This window comes from Panicum virgatum, chromosome 4N (assembly GCF_016808335.1).
Source record: "Panicum virgatum strain AP13 chromosome 4N, P.virgatum_v5, whole genome shotgun sequence".
Classification (NCBI taxonomy): domain Eukaryota; kingdom Viridiplantae; phylum Streptophyta; class Magnoliopsida; order Poales; family Poaceae; genus Panicum; species Panicum virgatum.
The window spans coordinates 445,316-456,029 of NC_053148.1; the positions used below are offsets into that span (position 1 = coordinate 445,316).

Genomic DNA, 10,714 nt, shown 5'->3' on the forward strand with positions numbered 1-10,714 from the left:
GAATGGATAGACCATACATATAAGCATCTTGCACAAATTTTGTTCACCTCAAACCTTGTGTGATGGTAGACGATTGTGTGCTCTATCCACTCATATTATTGGATAAATTTATGATGCATAATTTTATTTAGATTATACAGTACAACTCAGGCACTCACAACGCATGCACACTCACCTTTATTTTTGAACACACGTATGGAAAATCCTATCTCTATGAGCATTTTCGAAGACTAAGCCGGCAAATCCTCGAGATTGACAAAGTCACCACAAGCGCATGCACACTCGCCTCTATTTTTGAACACACGTATGCAAAATTCTATCTCTATGAGCATTTTCGAAGACTGAGCCGGCAAATCCTCGAGATTGACAAAGTCACCACAAGCGTCTCGTTGTCGACGGGAACGTCGCCTGCCATTGAAAGAATAATGCCATTAAACCCTAGAATATTCGTTCCCATTGGGAGTCGAACCTAGGACCTAAGGTGCTACTGAGGCTCTTGTAACCACTAAGCCACATGCCCTTTCGCATGATGCACAGATTTAGTTATAATAATAATGTTAAAAGTTGGTAATACGGTAACATCGTAAGGACCCGTAACACGAGAGATGTTCTCGTATTTAGCTTTGACCTGAGTTAAATTTGACTAACTTTGATAAAATCTTAAGAAAAATATAGCAACAACTATTTTTCAACATATGCACTATCAATATATATTTCGTGGCGGATTTAATAAAATAAATCTGGTATTTGAATATTATTTTTTTATAAGTGTGGTCAAAGTTTGCCAAATTTGATTTAAAATAAATCTAATACGACATTTAAATAAAAACTGAGAGAGTGCATATCCGTCGTGTGTATGTATGGTAGAAGAAAGAAATAAGATCCAAGTGCGTGCATGCAATTGCTGGCATTGATTAATTTCCTCCAATTTTTTGCATCACTGTGGGGTACTGGGCTTCTTTGTTCTATAGTCTAAAGGCCCAGCTACCAGCCCAATCAGCAATTCATATATATAGTTTGGGCCTCATGTCCTGTCCTCTCAAGGGGGAAAAAAGCACCGGCCCATCACTTCACTAAAAAAATCCTGCGGTACGTCTGCTTAATTAATTTTGTGCTGTATAATTAATTAGTATAAACAAGTGCATGCGTCGGCGTCGTTAACTCAAGACTTTGGCAGCAGCCTATAGCTTCTTCTTGTTATTATTAACTATTTAACTATACTATATATACTACACGCTGATGACCATCACATGACTATCACCCCCATGATTCTCAATTCTCTGGCCATGCTTGTCAAGGGCAAATTATATATTTACACATCAATCATCATCATCGCCATCGTCATCGTCATCGTCATCTCTAAAAGAGTTTAGAGTTGTACACATAACAAAACCAGAGTAGATTTTTTTTTTGAGAAGAACAAAACCAGAGTAGATGACGGCTGTGCCTCTGCACAGGGGCGAAGCTACGTGGTCTTTCCCTGGTGCACATGCACCATGGTAAAAATTTATTTTCTTAATAGATCACTAAATTTTACCGTATAAAGTATACTAGCTTCCATCTTTGCAGTGAAGAGTGCACCAGGGTCAAATTGACCTTGGCTTCGCCACTGCCTCTGCATATCATTGCAGTTGCAGCAGGAGCAACACCACCACCACCATCATCATCACAAGCAATCTCATGATAAGCGCACTGCCCATGTCCAACCTCCACGACGCCGGAAATGCCCAGGACCACGATGCCTCGCCGTCGCCGCCCAACAAGCGTCTCCGCAGGTCGCCGGCGCCGGAGCCCACCTCCGTGCTCTACAACCGCAGCCCCAGCCCACCCACCTCATCCTCTCTCGCCTCCTCCTCCGCGCCAGAACCGCCGCCCATCAGCGCCGAGGATTGGGAGGCCGTCCTCTCCGGCGACATGGCCGCGCGCTCTCAAGACAGCTGCTTGTTTCTACCCTGGATCATGGAGGACGACGACACCCAAGCCGACGCCTTTCTTGCTCCGCCGCCGCTGTGCCAAGAGCCCGCCATCGATCCCTTCTTGCTCCCGCTCCCCGTGGCCGAGGACCTCCAGCCTCAGGCGGTGGTGGACGAGCTCCTCGAGGCGGCGCGCCGCGCCGACTCCGGGGACACGACTGGCGCGCGCGAGATATTGGCGCGGCTCAATCATCGCCTCACCTCGCCGCCGCTGGGAGTGGGACACCCTCCTCTCCTCCGGGCTGCCGCTCACCTCCGGGACGCGCTCCTGCGTCTCCTCGTCCCGCCCGGCCCCGGCTCCGCCGTCTCCTCCCCGCTCGACGTCGCGCTCAGGCTCGCCGCGCACAAGGCCCTGGCGGACGCGTCCCCGACCGTCCAGTTCGCCAGCTTCACGTCCACGCAGGCGCTCCTCGACGCGCTCGGCGCCGCGCGCCGCGTGCACGTGGTCGACCTCGACGTCGGCTTTGGCGCTCGGTGGCCGCCGCTCGTGCAAGAGCTCGCGCTCCAGTGGCGCCGGGCATTCGCCGCTCAGCTACTGCCGCCGCCGAGCATCAAGCTGACGGCATTGGTCTCGCCGGGGTCAGCGCACCCCGTGGAGCTCCGCCTCACGGACGAGAGCCTGACGCGCTTCGCCGCCGACCTCGGCATCAGGTTCGAGTTCGACGCCGTGGTGTTCGACCCCCTGGACCCGTCCCCGCCCGTGGGCGTGTCCGCCGCCGCGCCCGGCGAGGCCGTCGCCGTCCACCTCCCTCTCGGCTCCGGGACCTTCTCGCCGGCGCCGGCGACTCTCCGCGTCGTGAAGCAGCTCCGGCCCGCCATCGTGGTGTGCGTCGACCACGGGTGCCACCGCGGCGACCTGCCGCTGCCGCATCACGCCCTCAACGTCGTGCGCTCCGGCGCGGCGTTCCTCGAGTCGCTGGACGCGGCCGGCGCGCCGGCGGACGCGGTGGCGAAGGTCGAGCAGCACATTCTGCGTCCAAGGGTGGGGCGCCTGTTGCTCAGCGACAGGATGGCGCCATGGCGGACCATGTTTGCGTCCGCCGGATTCGCACCGGTGCAACTGAGCAGCGCCGCCGAGGCACAGGCCGAATGCCTTGTCCGGCGCACGCCCACGCCGGGCTTCTATGTCGTGAAGCGGCAGGAGGCTCTTGCGCTGCGGTGGCAGCAGTCGGAGCTGGTGACGGTGTCGGCGTGGCGGTGCTGAACGAAGGTGAAATAAATAATTCGGAACAGTTGCTGTAAATTCTCTCTATATATATTATATATCTTTTCCAAAGATTGAATGATCTTTTTTTCATGCTGTAGTGCGTGGAGTATATATGTATTTGCTGATTAACTTGCATTGTGTTTGATGTAATTAGTGCCTATTAGGATAGATATAATTAAGTCCTGCTACAAGGCAAGTGCGTTTGGCTAATATAATAGTGTGTAGCACTAACCATCCAATGTCAAAGCTTGAAGATACTTCTCATCAGTCATGAACAATAATAGACATGGATGTGATGTGCATGACTTACCAGTAAACAAGGAAATGTTTATGTTCGTGTGTCCTCGCTCATCTGTGAGATGACAGTTGACACGGATCGGACCTAGCTTGGATTATGCGAGCATGATAAAGCTAATAATTAAATTTTCTTGCTGTTTCAGGAGCCGCAGTTGAGGAACAATGCAAGAACTAACAATTGGAAGCCACAAATTTGCAGTACTGTTTAACCATCAAATTAAATGAGGTGCATGGTCACTCATAGATGAGTCATCTACCTAGCTTGTTGCAATGCAGTTAGTTGCGACGTCAATTATATGTATTATTGATGTATGGTCAATTATATGTTACAAGCCACAAGTTAGTTGCATGGTCAATTATATGTTACAAGCTAATACATCCATGTTGATGTATTTTACCAAGAGTTAGACACATGGTATCTGATGAGGACCGACCACTGCCTGGCATTTCTGGAGTGAAGATTATGACCTCCAAAGTAGCTATATATTAGGAGGACCACAGACCATTACATCGGATGCCAATGCCATAGTCTTGTGCTCCACAACTGTTGCTTCTGAATTCTAGCTAGTGCCTTGCAGGTGAGTTAACCTCGCTCGTCACAACACACAAGCTAGCCAAAAAAGTTGAGACGATGACTGTACGCTTTACGGCTCTAGAACTCTTGCCGCCCAGGAAAGGTATTTTCGGGTGCCCAAGCAAAGTACGCAGTGCCTCAACATCAATATACATATGGATTCTTCAGCCTGCCAGTTGTTGAGTATATATTATATTGTTCAACGTGTATGCATGTTGCAGGCAGGATTATATATATTATTATCCAGTGGCAATGGCAACCCCTGAAAACGCCGACACTTTTTCGCAAGCACATAAATCTCATTATGTACAGTACTAGCAGAGCAAAGATATAGTAGAAGAAAATGTAGCTAGGCAGGTCATCTTCGGATGATCATTGAATTCAATGTATCCAATTCAACTGTACCAGCCAAATCTCAGGGAGATACATGCATACAAGGCTAGCTGCATCACCTGCAATTGATGATTGGCCGGATAACACGTCCAGCAATGTAGCCAGCGCGATGGTGACAGCCACTCTGATCCTGATGACGACGGCTTGGCATTCTCATTTCTCAAGGAAAGCTTTCGCTGCCTGCCTCTCCTTTTTGGCGATGCCTTGCAACCACAGCCCCTCTTTTATCAGTCACATTCCCATATTCTGATTGGGGGCATGCACTAAACAACAAGTCAACAAGCAACAATCCAAGATTTCTTTCTATACACCATCCTATAGATGTGTGTATCCTGCAATAATCATATCGTGCCCTATTGCAAACAAATTAGTTTCTTGGTACATTTACTAGGTTCAATGCATTACCAATAGCACTTATTGAATCCAATATGAATACTAACAATCCAAAATGCTTGATTAAAAAACTATATGTGATGTGAATTTGGAACAAAAATCGAAGAGTCATTCATGTTATAATATATTCCAAGACATTCAAGACAACTATATGTTGGTCTGGAACTATTGAACCATCTAAACTATTCATAGAGAAAATAATACGGGCTACATGTCTAAGGAAGGTGTGTAACAAAAAATGACAATATGCCAACACCTTGCGGTCATACAAGAATAAACTGAAACAATATTTAAAACTATCAAGGTAAATTAAATCAATCTCTTTGCGGATCAATGGAGGGAGTTGTCGCTTGACATTGCGCCTTCACTCTTGAGCAAAATAAAATTGGATAGGGATACGGATAAGATAAGCTACCCCAACTTGCTTGGGGAAAAAAGACTATGTTGTTGTTATTGTTGTAGGGATACGAATAAGATAAGAAGTGGTATGTGAATAGCATCCAATTTGGAAGCAACATGTACCCTGAGAAGGCCTGTGATACAAATGCATTTCAAGCTTGGACGCTCCATTGTGTGACATTAGAAGTAGCAATGAAAATGAAATGTCACAGCATGTACACGAATGTTCTTGGTCATGAACCTACACTGTCGATCAGATCGGAGGTTCACTGGAGGACTATTTAAAACGTAAATTGCTGTTCTAACTTGGTGAATACCATCACACCCGTGAGAATCATCATTACCCCCGTCCCAACCTAACATCCTGACTCAAAAGCACCATGGTTGGACATGGAGGGAGCTCAATCATGGAGGGAAGCATGTTACTGATAGGCAAGGGATTCTTAAAACAGACACACCAGCAGCGAAGCCATGAGATCCAACGCAAGCTCGCGCATCCAACAAGCATCCCGGATCTGCACCATGGCCACCATCTTTGCCATTGTCCATGCTCCGCAACAGACACCTATGCAAATATGTTTGGGATCAGCACAAATTTTGCTCTAACAGTGCTTAAGCATCTGACATGAAGTGACGAACCAAAACAATAGAGAGATCCCACCAGCAATCAACAAGATACCACCCGCAACCAACGCAAAACACAACTCTAAGAAGCAAGCCCAAATAAATGAGGAAAAATACACAATATACCAGCAGCAGAAAATATACCTCCTTAGTTTTCATTGCATTAAGACCCAAAGGCAATATCTTACAAATTTGAGAAATCTCACATAAGCAGTGGAAAGGCTAGAAAGGGAGAATGTGGCCTGTGTTCAGTCACTCTAGTTTTTGAGCACGACTGAGTTCAATATGTTTTAGAACTTGAGGATGAAATATCAAAGAGGTGAACTCATTTTGCTTGTCTACGTTCTAATCTTTGCAGTTGCTCATTGATGAATCAGGTTGAATCAGAAATTTATATTCAAGAAAAAATAAAGTTACCTCTGTCCGGATTCATTCAGTTCATTGAACTCATTCAGTTTTAACCAGTTCTCCAATATTTCTTGGATGCTAAGCCCATCTGCAACCTTGCAAATATCACCTTAATATAAAATTCAATCAATCTATAATCGATAATCATTTGCCTATTTTGTTACCACCTAAGACAGTATGATAATATTTGGTGATGAATACACTACAGATGAACACTGCAGAACAAAACTTACTGATGGTTTCCGAACTGACGGTATTTGGATCTCAACAAGCAATAGGTTCTCATATCCTTTTTCACCACTGGACGGAGCTGAAATAGTGGAAAACATTTTAGTATTACTACTACCACCAGTGCATGGGGAGGGTTGGGCACGAACCCTTGTAGGGAGTTGAACTTGACGGTGAGTCCGCCGCTGTTTGCTCTCAGCACCGGCAAAAATAGACAGCTCGGCTCCCTGCCTCCTTCCATCAGGATATGGGTTGCCACCAATATTGTTGGAGTGTACAAATGAATTCAGAAAAATAGACATCGTCCTATACAATTTGCTTCTCACCATAGAAGAAGGTTGCGGTGATAGTTCCTGCAATGCATCTCATTGCCTCCTGTCATAAATGTGGCTATCTTGCATTTTTGGCAGCATGCTTCATAATTTCCTTCAGGCTGCATAGTTCTTCAAGAATTCTCTGATGATCTCCTTGCACTTGGCTAGATTGTTAGTGTTTCTGAATAAAAATAAAGTCAATATTCCCAACAATATCTTGAAGCATAGAGGACTAATCAATAAGATAACACAACCAAAATGGCCCCTCACATCCATTAACCTACACTATGATGCTCCAATCTTGGAAGAAGCATCGCTACTGAAACAGACTACTGATGGAATCGTCAGAGTTTTGGAACAGAATCGATGGAATCATCAGAAGTTTTGGACAGAATCACTCTATGGCGCTGAAGCTGGGCACCTGGCTTGAGGCTTCCCGCACTGTCTTTGCCGATCAGACGCTTCTCTTCTCTTCAGCCCCTGCTCCGCGCAATAAGTTCTCGCGGCGGCGGACAGACGACGCCCCCGTGGTGTCTGCGGCCTTGCCGGCGCCCGGCACAAAGAGCGACATCAGCCTCGCCACGGCGTTCCTGAGGCTCCCACCCATCTTGCTGGCATCGAGGGCGCTAGCCTCCTTGACGTGCACGGACGCAACCGCGCTCATCACGTGCCTCAGCCTGTGCGACATGAGGATCTCCGTGCGCACGTGCTCCGGGAGCCGCAGCGCGACCCGCTCCATCCCGCCGTCGCTGGTGCCGCCGCCGTGCCCCGTCGAGTTGGACCGCGGCAGCGCCTGCCGACCCGCCGCGCGCCGGTTCCTCGTGAGGCGCTGGACCGTGTCCCAATCCTCCTCCTCGCGGCCCAACGGGTGCTTCGGTGCGGGGCTGCCCCGCACAGCGGCTGTCCCGGCGGCCCGGGCGAGGGAGCGCCCCGCGGCTGCACCGCGCGCGGCCGGCGACCGCGGTGCGCCCGGCCCGGCGGCGCCCCCACGCGGCAGCCCTGGCCGCGCCCGCGCGCAAGGCTCCACGCGTGCGCCCCGCGCGCAGATCCGGTCAGCGCCCCGCGCGCAGCAGATCCGGTCAGCGCCTCCGGCCAGCACCTAGGGTTTCGGGGAGGGGGGCGGATTCGAGCGGGGAAGGGGGATTCGGGCCGGCTCGACTCGGGACGGAGCGAAGGGGGAGGCGAGTCGCGAGGGTCTGCAGGGCTCAGATCGCACGGGGGCTGCCCGTGAATGGGCCGGGCTTCGTTTCTCATGGGCTCGACGAGGCCCATTTTCTTTCGCGGTTTTTTCTTTTTTATATTTAAAAAAACTTAAAATTTCAAAAATATATGTCGGTTTTGGAAAATTTCAAAAATATACCTCGGTCGCCCTATGGGGGGCGACAGGGCTCAAATGTAATTTTTTTTCTTCAAATTTGCAACGAAGTCCCTGGAGAAAAAAAAAAGAGGGGGGTCTGTCGCCCCCCCAACGGGCGACAGGCCCCTGTCGCCCAACCCAGGGGCGACAGGGTCCCCTGTGTCAACACTGCAAATTGGAACAATTGCTTCCGTTCTTTTTTTTTCGAAAATATTATTCAGAAATAGCATAGTCCAAGCAAACCCACTTAAACACTGGCCACCATTCGCCGCCATTCTTGAGCGTAAAAATTCAGAAAAAAAGAGAGGGGTGAGGAGAAGAAAAGCGGCGAAACTCTGCCGAATTGCGTACTCCTGATCTACAGGTAACTTAAAAGCACACATGTAATTAATATAACGATAAAAAATAAGAACTAAGAAATGCATTACGTAATGTGAACCACCAAATTTTACATCATAATACAACGATAATGAAACACACATCACACATGCAGTGGCATGTCAGAACCCGTTGCAAACTACGGTAAACAAATTCCGGACTAACCTAACATGCCTTAGGTAATTTAAAAAAACAGAATAAACACAATGATGCAGCATGTCACTAGCACTAGGGTAGTCCTAGTAGCCGTACCCCCACGTAGCAAACTGCGTTGAGCCTTCTCCGCAGTATCCACCCATTGCATGTGGTGCAGGCGGTGGTGCCGGAGGCGCATGGCCCTTCTTCTTGTGACAAGGGCAGTTGCAGTAAGGAATAGTGCATGGTTCATCCTGTGAACCGGCTGCATTGCTGGTATCATCAACTTCGTCGTCTTTGTTACCCTCGCTCACTTCCTCATAATGGTTCACCTTACATTCCAGATCAAAGATCTTTATCTGGAGGTACTCGATGAACTCCTGAACAGAATCAATTGGTGCAGGATCTACCCACCTAGTAAAACCACAGTTTTCTGGAGCATCGGAAGACTGCAAAACAAATTCCATGTAAGGTGTCTCATTAAAGATAAAGAAATGAAACAACCAAGTATTACCCATGCGTGTGGACATTTAAAGAAACGCCGACCGCCATCCATCCCGTCGGTGCACATCTGCACTAAGCAGTCCTCACCATGTCTGCATTTTGGCCACGGTTCTCTACGGTTATCGTATTGTCGAAAAGGAGTTTCATTGGTAAATTCACTCTTGTGCTGTGGCGGAAACTCAAACACTGGTTCCGGAAAGGAATCAGGTCCAAGAGGCCCCTCCCATATTATGGGGTCTCCCTTTCTTCCCCCTTTTCCTTTCCCAAAACCATAGTAATTCTTCCCGTTAGACCCACCTCCAGACATTGTGTATACAATGAGGTTTGATGTTTTAGTTGTGCTGGGAGTTCACAAACTTGGGAGTATTTATAGGCGCACAAAGGTCTGATACCCGGAGTGTGGAGTGTAAATGCACCTAAAAAACCTACATGACAACACAGTGAAGATGCTAGCTGACCTAACACTGAAAAGGCTAGATTCGATTCTCGAAATGACTACTCGATGCATCTCTGTGCATGCAGACTCACAGCACTGCATTACTGCCGCTCGGTCGATCGCGCCTAGATGTCGCCTTCCCCACTACACGCCACAGACCTTCGCTGTAGAATGACAGGTCCGTCGTCCTTGCCAGAGAGACTGCTTTGAAGGTGAACTGGTGTGGTTGCCGTGTTGTCACATCTTTTTGAAATGTTGGAAGAGCACTGCTATTGGGTTGTCGTCTTTTGTCACGTATGTCTGGGCAAAGAATGCGACATTTGGGAAACCCGTGATCGCCGTGCTGAGCAGTGGCAACCTGTGATCTCGTACTCGCAGCTAGATACACTATGGTTCCTATTTTGAGCTATTCGAGCTTTTTAGCAGCAGACCCTGATGTATTTCTTAGTTCTTAATTCTTATCGTTATATTAATATGTGTTTTTTATATTCTAGTGACATGAAAAGCTCCGAAAATATTAAGGAAAAGTTCAAAGATTTCATAGACTCCCGGCTACAACTGCAAATTAATGGTAAAGGCTACAACACACAGAGTTAAGCTCTCAACTTAAAACATAAACAACTAATTGCAGTGGCATGTGCACGCGACAAGATAATTTCTTGTTGCATCTAAACCTACCATGCCTTATGGAATATAAAATGCCGGGATTACATGGTACTACTCTACTGAGTGCACCTAGGATATTTGCCCTTTCTAATTGCTTTGGGCCCGGCTTCCTTCGCACGGCGTGCCCTCTCTCGCTTTCTCTCCCTGTCAGCTTCACGTTCGGCCGCCGCCTTACGATCCACCTCCTCCATCCTCTTGCGGATCTCTTCTTGCTCTTTGTTGCGCTTCTCCTCTTGCTGCTCCTCGTGCTTCATTCGGCGCCAACGTTCTGCAGCCCATCTTGCTTTTTGTTCCACAATGTCCTTTGCCTGCTGCGACTGCACGGTGTCGAACCACTGCATAAAATCACAAAGAGGCGGAGGAGACTTTGTCCAACACAAGTTAGAATCATAACTCAATGTTAGGTCATATAGAAAAATAGCGTATGT

The 10,714-nt window shown here is 48.1% G+C and overlaps 2 protein-coding genes across 2 annotated transcripts; one reads left to right on the forward strand and one right to left on the reverse strand.

The window, feature by feature from the left end:
* Positions 1–1,616: 1,616 nt before the first annotated feature.
* On the forward strand, positions 1,617–3,515 carry LOC120671261 (scarecrow-like protein 6). Its single transcript, XM_039951549.1, has one exon. The coding sequence runs from the start codon at positions 1,681–1,683 to the stop codon at positions 3,175–3,177; it is 1,497 nt and encodes a 498-aa protein (XP_039807483.1). The 5' UTR covers positions 1,617–1,680; the 3' UTR covers positions 3,178–3,515.
* A 2,472-nt stretch (positions 3,516–5,987) lies between these two features.
* LOC120670324 lies at positions 5,988–8,432 on the reverse strand. The gene is made up of 3 exons (XM_039950410.1): positions 8,421–8,432; positions 6,646–7,909; positions 5,988–6,578 (listed from the first exon to the last, which is right to left on the reverse strand). Exons 1-2 carry the CDS (start codon positions 8,430–8,432, stop codon positions 7,265–7,267), a joined length of 657 nt encoding a protein of 218 aa, XP_039806344.1. The 3' UTR covers positions 5,988–6,578; positions 6,646–7,264.
* Between the last annotated feature and the right edge of the window lie 2,282 nt (positions 8,433–10,714).

Coding starts and splice junctions, on each gene's coding strand:
- LOC120671261 (XM_039951549.1), top strand. CDS start 1,681: ATGATAAGCGCACTGCCCATGTCCAACCTCCACGACGCCGGAAATGCC.